Consider the following 23,944-nt stretch of genomic DNA (forward strand, 5'->3'; position numbering starts at 1 on the left):
TGTGGAGCCTTTGGGAACCTTGGTCAAGATGTTCAGTTCCTTTTAGGTCTCTTCAGACCTTGGTTCCCTTGATCCTATGAACTGATTAATTATATTTAACAAAGAATTGAGATAATTGTAAATCAGACATCAGCAATCAGAATCTAGTCAGAAAAGGGTGGGAGGAGCAAATGTGAGATGAGGTGGCAGGAGTGAGTCACTCCTTGTTGTCAGTGGACTAGGAGTGGTGGGTAAGAGGGCAAAGGTGGGTTGAGGGGTGATGGAGGCATCTGTGGGGAGCGGGCATTCTTGTGTGGACATGGGCAAAGGTGGTGTGGAGGATACAATAGACTGTTGGCTAGTGGTTGGCATGCACTGAATGAATGGCCAAACAAGACTCTTTGGGCACTTAAATGACTCTTGTTACTAGGTTCTTGCTGTGTAGTTAGTCAGAGTCATGGTATATGTTTTTACATCTTGGGATAAGGGCATGATCCTAAGAAGGGACACATTCTTGAGAAATATCTCAGTTTCTTTAAAAATACATTGACTCATAGAGTTGACTGTTTTGGTAGCATTTTGTTTGTATATTAGTATTTTTTTTTCCAAGGTAGAGGGTGTTCAAGGTTTGTGATAGAGCCAGAAAGCAATTCCTCACCCTCTCTGAACTGACAATAAATACCAGGAAATATTCTGAATACAGGACAAAAAACCATCCTTATGGGTCAAAGTTTTCCCAGTGACTTGGGTTAACTCAGGATACAAACCTTAGATCAAACCTCTTACAGAGACGGTTTTAAATCCACTGACTAATTGAGCTACTGGAGATAGACAAACATAGATAAAGATAGACAAAGATAGATAAACATTGGATTCCATGTGCTCAGAGCCTGCTGCGTCCTGTGACCTCTGGAACAGCTGACCTGTGGCCTGGAGTCAGATCTGCATTAGATGCTGGGCTTCACAGGGTTTTTATTTTTTAATTAATTTTAATTTAATTTAATTTATTTATTTTTTTGTGGTACGCGGGCCTCTCACTGTTGTGGCCTCTCTCGTTGCGGAGCACAGGCTCCGGACGCGCAGGCTCAGCGGCCATGGCTCACGGGCCCAGCCGCTCCGCGGCATGTGGGATCTTCCCGGACTGGGGCACGAACCCGTGTCCCCTGCATCGGCAGGCGGATTCCCAACCACTGCGTCACCAGGGAAGCCCCAGGGTTTTTATTTTTGATAGAACGCTCCACAAATAATGATATCCGTCCTGTGGAAAAGAATGTTTATTTGGGGGAGAGATGCTAGAGAAATGCTGGAGAGACCTGCCTACTATTTTTTTTCCAGGGGAATGACTGACAGGATTCATTTCCCCAACCTGGGAGTCTTAAGTGGACTTGCTTGGTCAGAGCCAAGTGCTGCTTGGGCGAAAGCTAGGTTACGGCTGCCTTTGTTCTCTCTAACCACAATCTGTATCTCCCTGTTCAGCACTGCTCACGTGGGGACCCATTGCAGGTTACATATGAGTAATGGGAGTTGTTGACAGCAAATACACTTCTACACTTCATCTACATTATCTCAAATTTTCCATGTAAGTTGCGAAACAGATGAGATTTTATGCATGGGAAGACGAAAGCTCACAGTCAGTCACACAGCTAGTAAGTGACTGAGTTGGAATTCAATCCAGGATGGGGGCGGTCTCTGATGACCTCTACACTGGCTACCTCCTGCAGAGAATGTTCTGTTGACTGGTCTGTGGTGTGGTTTGAATATGCCAAGGACAGCACCCTATGACAGAAGGATCCCAGTTATGCCTAGGGGAGTCGCTGTGTTCCTGTGTGTAAGCACTGAATTGTCACGGGGCAGGGAAAGGGAGAGAACGTTGGCCTCCGTCTAGGATGGTCTGTGCTTTCTCCATGTACCTGTGGCTTCCTTCAGGGTTGGCACCGTGGAGGGGTCCCCTGGGTGTGTTGTTGACTGAAGAGTTTCTATGTTTATGGAGTTGAATCCTGGGGAACACTAAATGCCAGTAAGTTCGATCAGGTTTGCGGTCACTGGTTTGATTAGTTGTTGGGATTTCTGATGTTATGGTAAACTTTAAATCCCTGAGACCATGTAATATGAAATAACTAGAAATTCAAGATTAGTTTAGGGGTAGTTTAACTCAGGCTTAAATAGTTATTGTGTCAGATGCTCGAGGCAAATTCATCCTAGTTAGGGTAGAGACTGTTCTTCAGAATAAGGTAGATAATTCTGTGACATTTTCTAGTTCTTGTTCCAAGAGTCCTAATAAATTCTAAAGGCAAAATATCCTTTTCCTTCTCTGTGTGGGTCTTTTACTGTATCTAGTTCATTAAAGATGAGAAAAGTTGTGTAACAGGAAAATCACTCAAGTGGTGGTCAAATGATATGGGATTTAGTCAAATGTCAGCCATCTATCTGCACGGTGCTCTTTAGAGCTCTTTTTTTTTTCCTCTTTTCTCTCACTCACACATACACACACATAGATTGGTTTTTTTTTTTTTTTCTTATTACAAGAATAACATGTGATCATTTTAGAAATTTAAAAAATGTTACACACAAGGAAGATAATAAAAATGACTTTCAACCCTACGACCCTACCATACGACCCAGCAATCCCACTACTGGGCATATACCCTGAGAAAACCATAATTCAAAAAGAGTCATGTACCAAAATGTTCATTGCAGCTCTATTTACAATAGCCAGGACATGGAAGCAACCTAAGTGTCCATCAACAGATGAATGGATAAAGAAGATATGGCACATATATACAATGGAATATTACTCAGCCATAAAAAAAAATGAAACTGAGTTATTTGTAGTGAGGTGGATGGACCTGGAGTCTGTCATACAGAGTGAAGTAAGTCAGAAGGAGGAAAACAAATACCGTATGCTAACACATATATATGGAATCTAAGAAAACAAAATGTCATGAAGAGACTACGGGTAGGATGGGAATAAAACACAGACCTACTAGAGCATGGACTTGAGGATATGGGTAGGGGGAAGGGTAAGCTGTGACAATGTGAGAGAGTGGCATGGACATATATACACTACCAAACATAGGGTGGATAGCTAGTGGGAAGCAGCCGCATAGCACAGGGAGATCAGCTTGGTGGTTTGTGACCACCTAGAGGGGTGGGATAGGGAGGGTGGGAGGGAGGGAGATGCAAGAGGGAAGAGATATGGGAACATATGTACATGTATAACTGATTCACTTTGTTGTAAAGCAGAAACTAACACACCATTGGAAAGCAATTATACCCCAATAAAGATGTTAAAAAAAAAGACTTTCAACCCTACTATTCAAAGATGAGATTTTAAATATTTTGGGGTATGTCCTTCTAGCCTTTATATGTGTGTGTGTGTGTGTGTGTGTGTGTGTGTGTGTGTGTGTGTGTGTGTATGCACATATACTTTAAAACAGAAACACACACAGATACTATTTTATCTACTTTTGTTCTCTTCATAATTAATTTCCTATTGCCCATTACCCCATCTCTATTCAGAGTATAATTAACCCAGAAAGAATTAGTTTCCAAGCAGTTAAGAAATTCTAGAATGTGTAACTTACTTAAGGCTGTCCGCTTATTTCTAGACATTTATAATTATTACCAGCATAAAAATGTTGCTTTTTCAAGTCAGAGTGGGGTAAGAGGATGGCAGTCATTTTGCCCTGGTGAGTGACCTACCCTTGTGGTCCAGTTTGGATGGGAAAAATGGCAGGAGGCTCTGGAGAGCAGAAAGCCAAGCTTATGGGGTCTAGCAATGCATGAAAAAGGAAATGTCTAGATGATCTCAATCTTTTATGTGAGGAATCTGAAGTCCAGAAAACTCTGGTGGCTTTGTTGAGGCTGAGATTGTTGCAGGGTGGGGGTCTGGCTCTGGTTGCTGACTGCCTGTTCTGTGATCCCTGCAGAGCCTCAAGATACAGCCTGAAAAACAAACCACGCTCTTGTTGCTGCCAAACTAATGACCAAGGGAGTAGGCACAAGTGCACTTTGTGAGGTCATGCCTGAAGGTTGCTGCGTGGATGTCGGAACCTGGCATTTTGACAGGAGTCCTATTAGAAATACCATTTTATAAGTCATTTTTTAAGTCCTGACGGCCTTGTGGTAAAATCACAGGCTCAACTATGGGCTAAATTTTTGGGATTAACTTTGGGTTTCACTTAACATTATCTCAAAATTTATGGTTGAGAAGAGGCTGTTGAGTATAAGTTGCTAATGTGCTCTGCTGATTTCCATCAGCTATGTGCTTTGACTGACAACAGTGCAAGCGTAGCCCACTGGGGTCTGGTGAATTACATCTGCTCAGCCAGAGTGTTTCTTGAGCTGGAATTGAAATGCATGGCCCTTTAGTTTCCAGTGTGATGTGAACACTCAGGCAATTGACTTTTGCTCTTCAGTCTCCAGCAGGGGGAAAATTATGAAATAAAATGGGGAGAGGACAGGCATCCTCAAGATTCAAACCCATAAATATAAATAACTGTAATTAGTCATATGCCATCTCTCTTGTCTATTACCTCTATACTCAGTGTGTCAGTAAGTTTCACACAGCTCTTTGCCTGTGTGGTTGGTGGGGAATGTTCCGAGTGCCTCATTTTGTTGAGATGTGACCTAGGGTTCTTTTCCAAAATGAGTTCAAAATCAGTTCAAGATATCATGAGTTGCTGGGGGGGAAAGTCACCTGCAACATACCCTAGCCCAAGGGGGAATAGAAGTATATAAAAGACCTCTGCTGTTGGCATTTGAGAGGCTCTCTCAGTTGACACTCTGTTCTTTGTTACCAGCTTGTTAGACTGAATGGGCTGGAACAGTCTTTCAAGTGTGTAAGTTCAGCAGACATTTATATTCAAGATTATCTCAAGTGTTTGTTTTTCTATTACAGAATCCTATTTTTGATTATGGTTTACATTTTTTTACTATTTTCTCATATGATTTATTAACTCTTCCTCTCTCTCTCCCCATTACGTTCTTAAGAAATGGTGTCCTTAAGAAAAAGCAACTGCTTTTACTCTTATTTCCTTGGAAAGCATCCTCTATGCTGTAGCTAGGGTCAATCTTCTTTCCTCCCTCCCTCTGTATAAATACCATTGTATCATCGCACTGATTAGGACCTTCCACTGATTTTCTATCTCTAGCTTGTCAGAATAAACACCTTGCTAGAAGGAAGTCATACGTGACTTGGCACATGTCTGGCTCTCTGACCTGATCTGGAACCCACTGCCCACGTGATTTACTGTGCTGCCCCTACAGTGGCCTTTCAGTGTCCAGAGGAGGCCAGGCGTACACCTGCTGTGTGTCTTTATGTGCCTGTCCCCTCTGTGTAGAAGGCCCTTCTCTTAGATCCCTGTGTGGCTGGCTCTTCCTCAATTACGTTTGTGCCAAATAACCTGCATGGACTTTCTATCTAAAGTAGATCCCTCCTACCCCCAGTCACTCTCCAACCTAATTATGTTCTTCATAGCACTTGTCAGTTTCAAAGTACTCAATTTTTAAATTTGTTTATAGGTTTATTTTTTGTTTCCCCCAATCCATGAGAGCAGAGATATTGCCAGCCCCTAGAACAATGCTGAGGATATAGCAGACATTCAGTCACTCTGAGTTGAATCCATGTTGTAGGAATGAATGCTCCTCTTTTCATCTTCCTTAGTTGGGTATTTCCTTCAGTGATACTTCCCTGAGTTTTGTTGAACTGTTGCTTTCATTATTTTCTTAGAGTGTACAATTTTAATCTCTCCCTCACCAATGGTAAGTGCATTTTTCATAAACCAGTTTCCAACAATGAATTTTGAAGTTTTTTAAGAGTGGCAGATAGCTTCTTTTTTGGCCCATTTATCAGGAATCTTTTCCTTAAATCCAAGAGAGCACAGAAAAAAGGTTCTAGTTGTTTCTAGAGCAGAAGCATACAGCTTTGCCATGTTTTTTTTTCATACATGTAATGTGAATTTGTTCAGATGAGGCAGAAATGAAATAAGAATTTTCTTTTTCTTATCTTGGACTATGTGCTTGTATCTGGCTTGAAATTCTTAATCTTCATCGGAGACCTGTGTAGTTTGTTTCATCCACACTGTGTACCATAAACTTCTGGTAAGACATTACCTGGTAAGATCCACTGACCTAGAACAAAGGAAGCAAGGGGGAAAAAGGCCCTTGAATAAATAGAGCCAAAATGTTGAAAATCCAAAAGCTAGAATGCTGATGAGTTGCTCCTTTTGTCTTGCTCAGAGTTGTTTATTTGTATTTTAAACACAGTTTTAGCTAAGTTGGCTCTCACTTTTCTGACCACAGTGGCAACAAGTTAGAAGTGATCTGGAGAGCTCAAAGATCATAAGGGAAAATTACCATCAGCCCTATAGTTTGAAGAACCAGGAAAACTTTATAAAGCAGATACAGGAAGAATTCAAATGGGAACAGTGTGGTTTGGAGCCACTGAGTAAAGAGGTAATAGTATTCAACTGTTCCTGAGCACATTACCCTAGCAGCATAGTCGAATGTATATAAGGATGGCTCCAAGTCATCAATAATTGAATTCCTGGTTAATATTTTTAAGAAGACAAAGTGTGATTTGTATTTTTGAAATATTTAAATTCAAAATAGTTTAGACTTTAAAAAAAAAAAAACAAACTATAAACTCCATTCAAATGTAAGCTCTTAGAAGGCAGGCATTTTTTTTTTTTTTTTTCCCGGTACGCGGGCCTGTCACTGTTGTGGTCTCTCCCTTTGCGGAGCACAGCCTCCAGACGCGCAGGCTCAGCGGCCATGGCTCACGGGCCCAGCCGCTCCGCGGCATGTGGGATCCTCCGGGACCGGGGCACGAACCCTTATCCCCTGCATCGGCAGGCGGACTCTCAACCACTGCGCCACCAGGGAAGCCCTAAGGCAGGGATTTTTGTTATGTTTGTTCTCAGTTGTATATTTAGTACCTGGCATATGTTAAGTGATTAGTAAGTAATTATTGAATGAAAGAATGAATGCAAGCCTTAATCATCCAACATGGCTAAATAAATAGGATATTAAGGTAGTACCAAGTTTAGTGCAGAAGGCTTTTCCCCCCCCCTGCACCTATTGAAGAAAAACCATAAAATAATACAAATTTAAAGTTAAAATAGATCTGGACATTTTCAAAGATGCTTCATTTATAGGTGGAGTGAATATCAGCAAATTCAAATGATTTGCCTGAAATCACAAAGCAAGTTAGTGGTATAGATGGAATTACAAGGCGAGTCTCCTTAATCTCTCCTTCTAGAATACCCACTGGTGATTTTGTTTTTTAATATGGTATTTCAATAATTAAAAGAATATAGAGGTTTTTGGTGTGTGTGTACCTTTTTTTGGGGGGTGGCAGTTTTAGCAAGAATATTGAGTAGAATCCTTGATCTTCTCCTGTGCATGCTATTTCAATTTTAGACGGTCAGATGCTAGGGTATTAGCTGTGTAATGTTGGTACACAGTGTCTCATGCACAGTGACTAGACTTGTTTATAGTCTAGTACTTGAAAGCTTTCCACTTAGGGTGTGTGCCTGTCCTTTTAAAGAAGAAAAGAAAAATCTAAAAAGGAGAGGCTTGGAGAGGATGCCTCATTCAAGTGGGGACAATAAGATCTTATGACCAAGACTGTTTTAGCCAAGGTGACTGAGATGGAAATACAGCTTTGTTTATTACTTTTGCATAGGTGAAGACCTACTATCTTTTCTTCTCCTTTCTGAGGGGCCAGGGGATGGAGCATTTACAAACTGTTGTATGATATGTATTCCATACTTTTGAAAGAAATTTTTGTTAGAAATATGAATTACTGCAGTCTTTCTCTCCTGTTGTCTGATTCTTACTTCCTTAAGGGTGAGACATTTTTAGGGAGTGTCATCACTAAGCTAAATAATATAAAAATATGATTATTTTGTTGTAGTACATCTTAGATTTTCTTTGCATCTATGGTTTTTGTGTGTAATTTGACCCTTTGTTGATAGCTAGATTTATACATGCAATGGATTATTAGATATGTAGGAGAGTGAATTTTAAATGCAAATTTCAGCAGGCTATAGGGGAAAAGTGGTTACAGGATGTAAAAAGTGGTTAGCTTTATTTCCTGGGGATCTTCTCCAGCTCAAGGAAGCAGAATAAATGGTCTCCCCACTCCATATACTTTTTGGTCTCTGTTATAACTCCCAACGATGTCTTATGCATTAATAGAGCTGTAATTAAATTTAGAACTTTTTAATTTACAATGTAAGTAAATTAAATTAACTGAAATTATTGTGCTATAACTAATTATCATAAAAATATCATAGTTTTTTATGAGCCCAGATTTCATAAACTATCTTCAACAAGTATTTCCTAAAATGCATCTTTAATGACATATATAATGCAATTGCTACTGGAACTTTTGAAAGAATTGGTACATTTTCCTTGTATTTGGTGATAAAAATAATGAATAAAGCTGAGTTAACTCAATTGGCATCAGCATTTTGAAGTAAAAAAAAAAGCCAGTTTTTCAAAGTTTTGTTTGTGCTTATAACATTCTAAGGCAGATTCTCAAAACTTCTATATCTGTGCTATTCAAAAAAAAGAGATTTTGGAAAAATGATCTTAAGTCTCTTTAAGATTTTTTTGAGCCTTAAAAAAATCCCTATATTTAGTAGATAGTTTTTCCTAATTCATAATGCCCTATTTCTTAAAAATATATGATATTGGATAACAACAAAACAGATCTCTGATTAAGATCCATGCAAAAAGAAGCTTAATTATCTTAAGCACTTCCTTTTCTGAACATGCTAAATTAATTGAAATTTTCTTAGGGTATATTTCTTTTGACTAAAGTTCATTATAACCTATATGTGTTAAAAACCTTTTCATTTGATTCACAGTGCCTGCGCACTATTTTATAGCACCTAAACCCTTTTTATATAATGAAGTAGATGTTTTCTTATGGAAAATTTTAGAGTGTGTAGTCAACAGCCATGATTGTTATTACTTTATAAGGGTTTGTTATGTTTATAATAAATCCGGAGGAGAGGCTTGATATATTTTAGTGTAAAGCTAGATATTTTGAGTTATTTGGTTTGCAGTTTATTCTATAAAAAAGTAAAGGGTTTTTTCTTGTCTTAATTACTGAAGTAGACTCTATAACAGAATGTAAAATCTTAAAAAAGGGGGTTTATGCTGCTAGAAGAATGTGAACCATTTCCTAACCCAACAATACGGTTAGTAAAGGGGCAGAAAGACTGCAAGAAGCCCAGGAGTGGGACTTCCCTGGTGGCGCTGTGGTTAAGAATTCGCCTGCCAATGCAGGGGACGTGGTTCAATCCCTGGTCCTGGAAGATCCCACATGCTGCGGAGAAACTAAACCCGTGCGCCACAACTACTGAGCCTGCGCTATAGAGCCCGCGAGCCACAACTATGGAGCCTGTGTGCCACAACTACTGAAGCCCGCGTGCCTGGAGCCCGTGCTCTGCAACAAGAGAAGCCCACGCACCACAACAAAGAGTGGCCTCCACTTGCTGCAACTAGAGAAAGCAAAGGAGACCCAATGCAGCCAAAAAAAAAAAAAATTACAGGACTAGTGTGGTCTGTTTGCCTAAAGAATTATTTTTGTGTGTGATTCACTGGTAACATTTCTTATTCTTCAAGACAGAATTAAAGCTTTTTTCATTGTCTGCTGTATTCTTTTCAAGTGAGGCATTTCTTATTAGTTGATACATAAATGCAAGTTTATTATTTCATAGTTGACATGCTATCCACTCAATTCCTTAACCTGATTTGTGTCTTTATAAGGGGTGGGCATTTTGGGGAAGGAATACTCCAGAATTTCTCTTATAGGGGCATTTTATTTTATGCCTCTCAGGATTACCTTAAATTACATATATGGTAAACAAAGAAGGCAGACATATATTTTTATGGAAAATCACTGATAGGAGTTTACAACTTTAAACAACAATCCATTAACATATCTAAGATGATAGAGAATATATATTAATTTCAGTTTTAAAATGATTTTAAAATGGAAAACAAGTTCACCTGCATGAACTAATTATAGTTCTTCATGATTTTTAATAGCAATTCTATGGAGAGCAAATATAGTGGAAATCATTCCATTATGAATTAAACTATGATCATTTGCATTTAATGAATATAAATCTATTATTAGCTGAGATGGGCTTCATTGATTTCTTGTAATTCTAGAGTGAATCTCATGAAAATAAGAGAAAAGGGTCAAATCTGTGACTTTATAGTATTGGTATGCATTTTAGAAATGGCAGAAAACATAAATACATAATATGGAAGTTGCCTTGGAAACCCTATTTAGTTTTTTTAAATTGAGTCTTACGTAATAAATGACAGAGTGTGAGCATGTATCCTCTTGTTCTTCTGGGGCCTTCTTCCCTTTTGATATGTTTTCATTTTAGAGGACTTTGTGAAGTAAATGCTTTAATTGGTTGTGGCATTGCATATTAAATTAAAAAACAACAAAAATTACACCAAAATAATTCATGTGATAATGTTTGAGTTGAATTTTTATAAACAGATAGAGACTTCTAACTGGCTCATTTTAAATGGTTGACTTTATTTTCTCCTCTTTTTTGGGGGGGTTGGTGCCTTTTGCTTACTTTTTTTTTTTTTTTTTTTTTCTCCGGTACGCGGGCCTCTCACTGTTGTGGCCTCTCCCGTTGCGGAGCACAGGCTCCGGACGCGCAGGCTCAGCGGCCGTGGCTCACGGGCCTAGCCGCTCGTGGGATCTTCCCGGACCAGGGTACGAACCCGCGTCCCCTGCATCGGCAGGCGGACGTTCAACCACTGCACCACGAGGGAAGCCCTTGCTTATATTTCTTAAAGTCTGATTTGAACCTCTGAAACCAGCGCAGCCCTTTTCTGTGCCAACTCCTGTCAAGCTTCCAGGCGCCTGCTGTCCTTTGAGCCTGAGGGATGGTCCTGGGCTAACCTCTCTCTCAGTCATCTGTAGCTGTGTGTTGTGTTTGTTCTAAAATGATATAATTGACCTAAAGGTGCCCTAGAGTGACTAGGAGGAATCATTTCCAAAGTACCTTCTGGCTTGAAGCTATGTGGACCAATACAAATATAGTGTTTGTCTTCTTTCATTTTCTCTTTGTTGCCCGATTCTGTTTCTCTTTTGTCTTTCTTAAAATACTCTCCAGTCATTGAGATTTTTTTTTTTTCCATCTTTTGGGTTGGGCCCTTCTGGCAAGGGATTTCCTGGGGAAATTCATTGGAAATGGAACCTGCCCTTCCCTAAAGCAGTCTGGCTTTTGGATAGGGTGTGAAAGACAGGGACCAAGCTAGGGTTTGGATGCTGTGCCAGCCATCCAGACGTTGCCTGAGCTTCCTCATCAGCCACAGGCCAAAATTTTGGACATCCAGAGTCTGAGGACTCATTACATTTATAAGTTTTGTGCTGACTTTTACATGGTTCTTTCATTTATCTTGTTTTTCAGGAGAATACTTTTCTCAGTGATTTCAGAAAAATCTTTTTGTTTGTCCTTTGATATCCTTGTTCAGTGTATGTATTTTTTACAACTGTAGGCTGTAAATTGTTATCATTGTTATTATGTGTTTGTGGTTTAGGGAAAAAATATATATTTATGTATGTATGTGTATATATATATATGCACACAATAGAGGAAGGCCTAGGGAAGGTGAAGACACTTTTAAGTACTTGTCTCCTGTTTTTTCAGGATTTGATACATTCACTATTTCCATTGGGATAATCTTTGGTGGATAACCCTTAGGTCCATTTTCTATTGGGACTTGGTCTAATTCCTTTTCAAAAATGTTTAAAGCAACTGAAAAAAGAATAATTCAATTTCAGTTTATGGACTAGGGCTCCTCTCTGTTTGCAGAGAACAGGCTGATGCGCCTCTGATGTTGACTGTTTTGTTCGTTTATGTCTGACAGCTTTCAAAAAGCATGCTTGAGGGCTCACTCTTTGTTTCTGTAGGGATCACATGCTGCTGTGTAAGATGTATGTGTGCAGAAGTTCCTCTCTGCTTGGCTGGGGAGGATACATTTGTAGGCAGAGCGCTAATCATTCTCCCCTCTATAAAGTCAACCTTGGGGAAAGAGGCAGTTAGTACATGGTGTGCTTTGATTGGTACTTGTTTGTGTAAGCACTTTATCAGGCTTAGGCTTGGTGTGCCTAAACTGTGATATTCTTTCTTATAGGAAAGTATGCATAACATTTGCTACCACATCAACTGGAAGAATAAAGGGTTTGCTTTGTTGAAACATGCCTAGTTCAAAGCACCCCCAGAACCTTGACTTTTATAGTTAAAACTACTTGGGTGGGAAGGTGCTTTTGCGTTCACTCCCTGTTCTTCCATTTTGCTGTGAACTTGCTGTCAAGTTCCATGACTTTCTGGGTAGGACTTCCTCTGATGAGGCCCTGCACCCTTATTTAGTAAGATTCATGCAACTTTCTCCCTTAAGTCACTGAATTTGTGTGCAGGTGGATCTTGAGGCCTAGCACTCTGACTTGTGCCATCTGTGGGTTTGACGGAGTGTCATGACTCAAAATAGATGAGGGGGAGGCTTTCCTTGCACAGCCACAAGGAGGGTGGCTGCACAACTGAAGTGTAAGGAGCGTCTTCCTACCTTTGGACCTGCATCTGCTTAGGTAAAGGGCTGAGTGAAGTAGCACATGCTACATCTAGGTTACATTATGGGAGTTTTATTTTATGTTTTAAATGCCTTGTTCATCTTGGGTTCTCAGTGTAGGTGATCAGAGGGGCATGGAATACCTTTATATCTTGCTAGAGAACACATGTTCCAGGGACAAGGCTTGTGGTTGAAGTGACTCTTCTGAAAATGATCTTTGAGCTATCCTCCTCCCTCCCCAGCACCCACACTGGTAATTCTTGTGAGGGATGGAAAGAAATGTGTTTGCATCTATGCTGGCATAAGACTCAAAACCCTGAGAAGTCTCAATTTTTCTTAAATTAATGGAGAGCATGGAGGTTAAAATGGAAATAGCTGTTTCTATGCAAGAGATCAGAGGATAGGAGAGTTTTTGTAGAAGTGAAGGGATCCTTCCACAGAGGAGTGATAAATCTATTTGGAGAGATTTTTATTTATGCTGAATTAAGAGAGAAGCTAGGACTGCAAGACAGGGAGAGGAGTTTGAGGACTCTATTTTGAGAATTCCGGGGCCAGGAAGTGTGCTTTTGTTCTGGAATAAATTTGCTTGTGAGTAGTTGCCAAGGGGAACCCCAGCCGCTTCCAGTGGGTGGTTATTTCTTGTTTTTAATTCTCAAGTGTGTGGTTAAGTCATCTAAATACATGATTTAGCTGTTAGAGTAGCCTTACCAATGAGCAGGAGGAAGGCGGAAGTGGTGAGCACGCAGGCACTATTTAAGATAGGGTCTGAGCTTTGTCTTCATTGTCGAAGTCACTCTATCTACAATGAGAGTCCTAAAAGGACAGCCAAGAATCCTGTGGAGCCAGATAAGTTGCAGGATTAGCTAGAAGCGTGGGTCAGCAAACTTTGAGAAGTGGCAAGTCCAGTTTTTGTTTTGCTGGCAATAAGTACATTTTATTGTGAGCAGGTATTATCTGTCAGTTTTAGGCAGAAAATTCCTCACACCATAGCTTTAGCTACGACGACTCTTCTAAGTTTAAGACCCTCCTATCTGTATGTTTGCTGTTTTCTCTCTGTAGGTGTTCTGTCAAGATCTTACATATTTTTTGCTTCCAAATGAACTCCTCTTCTCCCTTAAACTTGCTTCTCTTTCTGATCCTTAATGTTGTAACATTGGGGCAAATCCCCAGTTACCCAGGCTAAAGCCCCTTATGACCTTCAGTCTCTTCCTGTTTCCTTCTGTAATCACTTGTCAGATTCTGTAATGGTCTCTAACAGAGTGCTGTCATTAGAGATTTCTGCAAAGCATCAATGTCTGCCTTAGTACTTTTCAGTGGTGTCCTAAACCAGGCTTTCTTGTCATGTGGGGACTATTTTATTGCCTTCCAGTTGGTCCCTCAGTCTTCATCATAAGCTTCAACACCAAAATCGACTTGAACATTCTTCATAAGTCATGAGATGAAGCAGCTTGCTTCCTTTCTCTGGAATCTCAGCTCTCATGGCCAACAGAATATCATAGAAAAGTATCTTATTTCACATGTACAGAATGTTCTTATCTCTTGCCCTGGACTTCTTTTTAAACCTCATTTTCAAAACATCATCTCCAGTCAAACCAGATAACAACTTGCATGCCTCCTGAACGTTACCATGATGTTCCTCTTTCTCCTCCAAATCTTTCTCAATCCAGACCTGCCCATACTCACTACCCTCCAGATCCTTTTTTCTTCAAGAGACTTTTCAAGTAGCCTGTCTTCTGAAACCTTCTTTAATTCTTTTAGTGAGAATTAATCTCTTTTCACTGCAATGATATAGTACCTTGCTTTCTTTTCTCTCAGAGTATATATGTGTGTATATGTTTGTGTGTATGGTTTTTTTATTTCTATTTTGTTTGTCATTACCGTGCGTTTAGAGCGTACAGGATGAGTTGAAGCATAAATTCACTGTGCCATCTTGACTGGATAGTCACTGATTTTTTTTTTTTTTTCAATTTGATATTGACATGGTTTAGCAAATAATGTAATTTAACAGCCTGCTTCATTTATAAACCCTTCCAGCCCTTCCACTCATTTTGAGGCAACCCAAGTCACAGAAATTCAGGTGGAGTATAATCACTGTCCATTTAGTGATTCCTTTCTTTCTTGGAGGGCATGATAACTCAGTGCTTGAGTTAGAATAGAACAAAGGAGAAATAGCATCTTAGTTTTATTCTGTGCTATATCTTCTGGTTGATGAAAATGGTATCAGATAGTGCTTTACCGTGATTCCCTATTTCCACTTTGAGCTATTCCTTTCTTTTGGCTGTAATTTAAATGTGTTTTTTTTTTTCTTCCAGGTTTATTGAGATAAAATTGACACGTAACATTGTATTTGTTTAAAACATAAAACATAATGATTATATAACATTATAATGATTATATAACATAAACATGATTATATAACATATATAACATTATATATATATGTGTATATATATATATATATATATATATATATATAATGAAATGATTATCATAGTAAGTTTAGTTAACATCCATCACCTCACATAGTTACGGTTTCTTTTCCTTGTGATGAGCACTTTGAAGATTTCTTCTCTTAGCAACTTTGAAATATGCAATTCAGTATTGTTAACTAGTCACTATGCTGTACATTACTTCCCCAGAACTTATTTATCTTATAACTGAAACATTCTGACCACCTTCACCCATTTCTCTCACCTCCCACCCCCTGTCTCTGGCAACCACTAATTTCTTCTCTGTTTCTGTGAGTTGGGGTTTTTTAGATTCTACATGTAAGATCATACTGTATTTGTCTTTCCCTGTGTGTCTTATTTCACTTAGCATAATGCCCTCAAGTTTCATCCATTTATTATTATTATCCATATTATTGCAAATAGCAGGGTTTCCTTCTTTTTTCATGGTTGAATAATATTCCTCTCTCTCTGTGTGTATGTGTGTGTGTGTGTGTGTGTGTGTGTGTGTGTGTGTATCACATTTTCTTTATCCATTCATCCATTGATGGACACTCTAGATTGTTTCCATGTCTTGGCTATTACAAATAATGCTGGAATGAACATGGGGGTACAGATAGTTCCTTGAGATAGTGATCTTATTTCTTTTGTATATACACCCAGAAGTGGAATTGCTGGATTATATGGTGGTTTTATTTTTAATTTTTTGAGGAACCTCCATACTGTTTTCACATAGTGGCTATGTTAATTACATCTCCATCAACAGTGCAAAAGGGTTCCCTTTTCTTTGCATCCTTGCCAACACTTACCTCATTTTGTGTGTGTGTGTGTGTGTGTGTGTGTGTGTAAGGTGGTATCTCATTGTGATTTTGATGTGCATTTCCCTGATGATTATTCATGTTGAGCACCTTTTCATGTACCTATTGGCTATTTGTATGTCTTCTTTTGAAAAATGTCTACTTAGTCATTCTGCCTGTTTTTAAATTGAATTTTTTTTTTTTTGCTATTGAGTTGTATGAGTTCTTTATATATTTTGGATATTAACCCTTTATTAAAGATATGATTTGCAAATATTTTATTCCATTCATTAGGTTGCCTTTTCATTTTGTTAATGGTTTTCTTTGCTGTACAGAAACTTTTTAGTTTGATGTAGTCCCACTCATTTTTGTTTTTGGTTTTTTTTTGCTTTTTTTGTCTTTGCTTTTAGTATCAAATTAAAAAAAAATCATCGCCAAGACCAATGTTAAGGAGCTTACCCTCTATGCTTTATTCTAGGAGTTTTATGGTTTCAGGTCTTAACATTTAAGTCTTTAATCCATTTTAAGTTGATTTTTTTGTATGGTGTAAGAAAGTGGTCTAGTTTCATTCTTCTGCATGTGGCTGGTCCAGTTTTCTCATCACCGTTTATTGAAGAGACTGTCATTTTTCCAGTGTATGTTGTTGGCTCCTTTGTTGAAAATTAAATGACCATATATGCATGGGTTTATTTCTGGGCTCTCTATTCTGTTCTATTTATCTGTGTATCTGTGTTTATGGCAGTATCATATTGTTTTAATTATGATAGCTTTGTAATATAGTTTGAAGTCAGGAATTGAGATGCCTCCAGCTTTGTTCTTCTTTCTCAAGATTGCTTTGGCTATTCAGGGTCTTCTGTCTATCAGAGTATTAATAACATTCAGTGTAGCACAACTAGTTATAAGACAGTTATAAGACAGACTTTGATATTTAATCCTCCAAATTGATTGCAGTCCTCTTGAGAGCAGTTGATAAACTCACAGATATATTTAGTTGACTAACTTTGTTTAAGGTTTTGTTTAGTTGCCTGGTGTTCTCCTTGCAAGAATTAGAGGGCTGGCATTGGTCTGTGCAAGTGCAGGAGCCAGTCCTGAGTCAATGTATGTGTGATTTATTCACAGGCTATTTAACATAGACATCAGGCTATTATAACTAAGCTAATTTTATTTTTAGGTGATTTTTCTACCTCCGGTTTTCTTTTCTACCTCTGGTTTTCTCTTCTACCTCTGACTTTCTCATACTTTTAGTTGCGAAAGGTAAAGATTTATTGACATTTTAATTCCCAGGCTTTGCTAACTTCCTGGTTGCAGCTTTTATGTAGAAGGAAGCAATCTTTTCCTCTTTGTCATCATTGTGAAAACTTTTTTCCTTATAATGGAATGTAAGTGGGTATAAGTAGTTCACAGCACATAGTTTAACATTAGTCTGGTTTTACATTTCTTTCTGTCAACATTAAAACAAAGTTTTTACATTATCTGGCAGAAGGTTACTAGCAGATATTTTGTCAGAGTCTTCCTTATTGCCTTAGAGAAACCTAATGCTGAGGGACTGTACACTTTGGGTGACTGCTTGTGAATAGGGTTTTCTTTTGGGAGTAAAAGCAAAATATGGTGTGGCTCTTGGGGAGAGGTTAGCTTTTCAGAGCAAAGGCAGGGCAGAACCACCTAGGATTAGGAGCAAAGACTAAGCTGTGGCTTTGTCACTTACTAGGGAATGACCTAGGACAAATCCCCTACTCTCTTTGAACTTCAAGTGCCTCTTTTATGAAATTAGGATGTTGTGAGGGTGATATGAGCTGATATATATAAAGAATTAAAAGCATGGTACCCATTACCTAGCAAATAACTCAATAAATGGCAAATATTGTCATTATAACATTAATGATGATGATGATCATCATCATCATAATCTTGGGAGAGTCAGGTGAAGTCAACTGATTCTGTGCTTTTGTAAGAGTGATTTATTCGTTACAACCAGCTAGATTATCTTGTGGATAAATTTGATCACAATAGAAACAATAATATTTAAGCATAGGTTATTTTATGAAAATACTGAAAAAAGAAACTTTATTATAGCCAATATTATCAATAACTCTGAAAAATAATATGTCAATGCAGTTCTTCCATAGTATTTGTGACTCATTGAGAAAATTCATGAAGATATCCTCCTTAGCAAGTTTTGGTTTCAGGAAAATCAAATTGAGGCAGTATAATAAGGTAAGCAGGGAATGTAGGGAACTACACAATTGGAAAAACTAGCTCCAAATGTAACTGGCTGAATGAACACCTCTGCTGAGACACTTTATGACTATGTTGTATAACATCCCTCAGTTAGCTATATTGATGTGTGGTGTCCTTTGTGATTTCATCAATGACATTATCAACGAGACAGAAGCAATGATACTGAGCTAAAGTCAACCACCTACAAAACTTACATCCAAGGGACTGCCAGGACGCTATCTATATGGGGTGGGCACAGGCATTGTTTAGGTAAATAGAACTAGGTCTCTATTCTCTGTCTCTAATTATCAGGGAAGCCCAGTTAGCCAGGGGATAGCATGCTATCGCCAGGCTGCTAGGGTTTCTGTTGTGCGATAGGCACACATATGAACATTTACAGCAGTACTAGGAATGGTGATGCTAAGCTATGACAAAGGGGTGCCTTCCAAGTTGGCTCAATTGCGGTTTTCACCATCAAAACAATCATGGACGTTAGGTTTTTCTTAGGGTTGACTGAATGATGAATGGAAGCCCCAGCCAACATACACCAACTCTTTTACATAACTTGGGAGAGAGGCGATGGTTGATGCAGAGAAGGGATGGGAAAGAAGAGACCTCCAGCAGTAAAGAACGTATACATGTGACATTTTTCTGGTGAGAATCTTAAAAATAAAGATGAGTCTTAGAATTTAGGAGTTTGTCAGAAAAGAATGAGATCAGAAGAAAAATAAAATTTTAAGAAATGCCAGCTTTTATTTTAGTATATAATTTATAGTATTCCAAAATGGATTTTCTGTAGAGTCATAGGGACCAACTGCACTTGAAATTCTTTGATTTAGGATAGTTATGCTAATAGATTCTATTCAGTCAACATGAACTCAAACTTTTTTTTTAATATATAAATTTATTTATTTATTTTTGGCTGTGTTGGGTCTGCATTGATGCACGTGGGCTTCCTCTAGTTATGGCGAGTGGGGACTACATTTTGTTGCGGTGTGCGGCTTCTCACTGCACTGGCTTCTCTTGTTGCAGAGCATGGGCTCTAGGCGTGTGGGCTTCAGTAGTTGTGGCACATGGGCTCAGTAGTTGTGGCTCACAGGCCCTATAGCGCAGGCTCAGTAGTTGTGGCGCATGGGCTGAGTTGCTCTGCGGTATGTGGGATCTTCCCAGACCAGGGATCGAACCCATGTCCCTTGCATTGGCAGGCGGATTCTTAACCACTGTGCAACCAGGGAAGTCCCTGAACTCAAACATTTTAACTATATCATAATTTACGTTGAGATACTATATGTTTTTTACTATCCTAGGTTAAAATTGATTTCATATTAAATAATTTGAGTTGTGAGATATCTGTAAAGCATAAGTTATGTCGTCCAGACAGGTCAGAACTCCACCCATTCAGGAAAGTAGGGTAGTGGCTTCCCTGTAACACGTGGGTGTGCCAGCTGCTTTTGTAAGTGAAAGACTTAGGCAGGTCAAATTGCTAAATATCAGCTTTAAGTTAGAATTGTTTTTAGGTGATCACACAGTGTTATCATTTTTCTGTTTTTTTTTTTTTTTTTTGTTTAGCAGAATAAAAGAGAGTAAGATGTTTTTCGTTGGAATTTTTATTTTTTATTTATTTTATTTTATTTTTTTTGGCTTCTGAAAAAGTTAGACTATTTAAGTCCTCAAAAAAAAAATTAAGAAATTCCGTCAATCCAATAGTGGAATTTTTTTTTTTTTTTAACAAGTGAGAAGAAAGAAAGTCAAGAGCTAACACAGTACAAGACTTTATTTAGAAATATACAGTGAGCACGAAGGAGTGCTTGATCTGGAGGGTTTCCCCTTGAAATTTTGGTGCCATGCAACTCTGGCTAGAAGAAACCTTTTTTTTTTTTTTTTTTTTTTTAAGTTCCCTTAATGAAAGGAATTATAGCAGTGTTATATCTGTCATTTTGTAGAAGGATCATGGCATGGTTTTCTTTTACTTTTTATCTGTAAAGTGTAGACTCTTCCAGGGATAGAAATGTAAATGTGTTGGCTTTTGGTTTTAGTGAGAGCTTTATTCGGAAGGGGAAAACTCAGGAAGGGAGTTGTACCAGAGTGGAATTCAACACTTGCCTAAGAACCCAAAGCAGGCATAAGGTTCATTGTCCTGTTGAGTGACAGAAGACTTCCACCAGTTCTTTTTGTGGAGGGGATTAGTGGTTGAACAAATTTGCAAGTACAGCATGCAGTTTTGTCAGGTACACATTTCTTTTCACAGCTCTCTTGACTTTATACTATGTAGATAACCTCAGTTGTTTCTGAATTTTTCTCTCTTTAATTCCTATTGGATGGTCATTTAATAAAGTCAGTTTCCTAGGTTTTTTTGTGTATTGTTTTTGAATTGTGGTATACAAATTGGTATGTTAACAAATTCCTTATTGTGTGTTTTCTTTCATGTTTAACATAATTTCATAATCTAGGCAGTCTCTTTTTGTTATTGGATTATTATGTGATAAAAATCCCAAATAACTTTTTTGTTTCTTTTTTTGTCTCTGTAGGCTAAGAAATGGCATTTCAAAAGGCAGTGAAAGGGACTATTCTTGTTGGAGGAGGTGCTCTTGCAACTGTTCTAGGCCTTTCTCAGTTTGCTCATTACAGAAGGAAGCAAGTAAGTAACTGTTCATGTATTGATTATAATATGAAACAAATCTGTTAAAGAACTGTGTATGGGGCGTGTGTAGGCTAATGGTATTGTTTAGAAATTACTGTCTCAGCTTGATCTGAAAGACACTAATTTAGAATACTGCCTTAATGATCCTTGAGAGCTGTGTATATCTCATTTTTAAAAAAAATAAATTTCTTTTTCAGAAAGCATTATATTATTTAGCCTCTGTTTTGGCCCTTTGGTTTTAAAAGACTGCTTCATTTCCAAGTGCCAGGGTTTATTCATTTATACTTTCCTTGTCTAATTCATCCAAATGTCTGGATACCTTCTATTTTCCTGCCAAGAGTTTGTCTTATTAGAAGGCAGGCAGCTGAGAAAGGAAATGAAAAAGAAAGAGCCTATACAAAAGGCTCAACTTAGAATCTTGGGTTTATTTCTGAAAGGTTTAGTTACTTATGTAGTTTTATTACTTTATATTGGGTAAAATTTTTAGTGGGAGAAAGCTATGAAAATCAGATTGGTATGAAGTTTCCAAATAATTTAAAATGTTCAGTTTATTTTCATTTTGTTTTTTTTCCCCTTTGCAGTACAACCATGCCTTCCCATAGTTCAAATTGATGCCAGGAAATAACTTTGGTGAATGGTTTTGTTCTTTGCAGGCTTGAAATACTAACCTCAGTAGTTAGTATTAATCTCCTGTTCCCCCTTCCCTATGTCATTAGGGCATTTTGTGATACCAGTTGGTTGGTGCGTTTCCGATTCAAAGATGGAGGTGAAGGAATTTGGGAAGCTATTTGTAGCTGGGCTATCTATGAACTACTCACATCCTACATTTTCGTGAGAACCTTTAAGCCCTGCCTGGGCTATCCTGTACATGTTGTTTCTGTTTCTTTGTGCTACATGGTGGTGGAGCCAGCCACATTGCTTGGAGTCCCATGTCCTGAATGGGAAATACCACGTGAAAAACACATATTAAGAATAATCAATTTGCTGGCTTATAAATAAAAAAGAAGCTAATTTCTAGTACTACCTCCTAAAGATGGACGATATTGAATAGGTTGTGCTGGGTGAGCACATTACTCTTACGGTTTCCCTAGGTATACATGTTGCAGGTATTACTGACTTGCTGTTGAAGCTCATTCTCACCTGCTGAACATGCTTGATGCACTATTTCTTTTAAAATGTTTCCTTGGTTCCTTAAAAGTAAGTGTGAAAAGATGTTGTTTTTGCTCAGGCTATTTTAGAAGTGCAGTTCTGTTTGGGACATGGACTTTAGCAGATTAGATTACTTCTGCCATCTTTTACCAGTGGTATCTGAAACGATATTGGAAAATGCCAGTGCCAAAGGCCACGATGTCTAGTATGGTAAGTTGTTGCTAAATTTGTACATGGTGCGTGTCTGTTAACAATCGTAAGCATGTTCTATTTCCGAATTTATAACTTAACTTTGTACCTAGGGAATACTGTTTCAGAAATATATTTTGTTGTCGTTGTTGTCTGACTTCTCTTCTACTTCACAGAATAGAATAAGCAGTTGGTACTGCTTCCAGTCCATCAAGTTGGGGGTTAATTTTAGTCAGTAAAATCAAGCAAAACAAGGGTCTATTGATTCCTGGGACATTTTGTCATTTTCTCCTTCCTAAGTTAGACATTGTGACCACCCTAATAGCCAAACGAAACAGATACCAGCAGTTTCAAGTCATTTATAATTTTAATCTGACAAGTTCTTTTGAGAAAAATCACCATAGGCATATTCAATCAATGAGTTTCATAAGACATATGCCCAAGTGTGTGTATTCTTTTTGTAGTGATTCCTGTCCCTTTAAGCCACTGCCGTGAGCATATTTTGGGTAGCAGTTTTGGATGTAACCATAGGGGTTGGCAAAAAAGGAGAGAGGGGTGTGTGAGGGGGGAGAGGAGACCAACTCAGTTGAGCCATTGACAGAAAATGACCACAGGCCTCAGCTGTCCTCTCTCAGAGAATATCTGCCAATCAGAGCCATTCTAGGGGAGGAAATTTTCCTGACTTCAATTGAAGTCAATTTTCTTGACTTCAATAGTCAAGAAAAAAACTGCCCCTTGACACCCATTATTTGGCTACATTTTATAGAAGCTGTGACCTTAAATGTGACTGGGCATGCTCTATTTTTCTAGAGAGGAATGCTTAAAGTATTGGCTTGTGTTTTTAATCTTTTTTTCAGTTTTATGAAATGATTCCAACTGATAAACTGTCTTCCTTTAAGAATAAGTTGGTTTTGAAAGCCCAAGGTACTGATGGCCGAGAAAACTGTCTGCTGACTTTTAAGCTTAGGCACATTTTGCTGGCATTCCTGCACTCGCTTGGCATCCCCTGGCCCCTAGCTTGTGCTCATTTGATATTCCTGACGCAAAGCTTCCTTCCTAAAATACAGGCAGAGGTCGTATTCCAAATACAAACGGGTTGATTGTAAAAGCTGGTCAGTTGTTTCAGCACCTTTGGTGACGGGATAGCGCTGTAAGTGTTTTTAGCTGCCAGGTCAGCTCACAAAACCCTTTCAAATTAGCTTGTATTTGCAAGGAAACGAATAAAAGGAAAACTATTGTATATACTTTTTTGATTAATTAAACGGAAAACACAATGAAATCCACTAAGATGTGGTTCACTTACCTTTTACTCAGTTGCTTGAATAAAAGCTACTGTAGGTGGGGAAATCGAGACATTTGTGAAGACTGGCATTTCTTGTGGGCAGGTTGGAGGTTAGAGGTGACAGCAAAGATTTTTTTGTTCCACTTTACTTCATGGTGTGGCTTTTCTTCATGCAAGCATACTATTAACATTTATGTTATGTTTTTCAGTGGTGAAGAGTCTCCACTGTTGACCCAAGTGAGGCCTAGAGATTTTTTTTCTTTTGAGATAAATAAGGTCAGATTTAGAAAGGATGGAGATCGTGGCCTAAGGAGAGAGCTGTTATTGTTGTTGTTGTTGTTGTTATTATATTTTGGATCTGGGCGACCTTAATCTTCAATTCCAGAGAGGAAGCTGATGGGGGAAAGATGAATGGAATGTTGGCCTCTTTTGACTGTGTCCACCTGCAGGGAAGGAAGTTTGTGGCCACAAATGGCATCCACACTCCAGGCCCCCTCCAGTGATACATGTAGGATTTTTTTGAGTGGTCTTGGAGAGGCTTCCTATTCATTCCATTTTCCCTGTCTTTTTATGCCCTCACCCACACGTAGGTGACTAAGTTTGCACAAAGCCTTCTTGGTTTTTC

At 38.5% G+C, this 23,944-nt stretch overlaps 1 protein-coding gene across 8 annotated transcripts in view; it reads left to right on the forward strand.

The window, feature by feature from the left end:
* The window catches only part of GPD2 (glycerol-3-phosphate dehydrogenase 2), a 149,532-nt gene that overhangs the window by 13,181 nt on the left and 112,407 nt on the right, over window positions 1-23,944 (forward strand). For 7 of the 8 annotated variants that reach the window (XR_010839119.1, XR_010839118.1, XM_067026058.1 and 4 more), the window contains one exon: window positions 20,587-20,696. Coding sequence is in view for 6 of the 8 variants with exons in the window: in XM_067026058.1 (XP_066882159.1) it covers window positions 20,595-20,696 (102 nt within the window). In the remaining 2 variants the exon portion in view is untranslated. Of the gene's footprint in view, window positions 1-20,586; window positions 20,697-22,031; window positions 22,059-23,944 lie in introns of those variants that run through there. The other variant, XM_067026060.1, reaches the window with a different exon arrangement.

This window comes from Kogia breviceps, chromosome 2 (genome assembly GCF_026419965.1).
Source record: "Kogia breviceps isolate mKogBre1 chromosome 2, mKogBre1 haplotype 1, whole genome shotgun sequence".
NCBI classification, from domain to species: Eukaryota; Metazoa; Chordata; class Mammalia; order Artiodactyla; family Physeteridae; genus Kogia; species Kogia breviceps.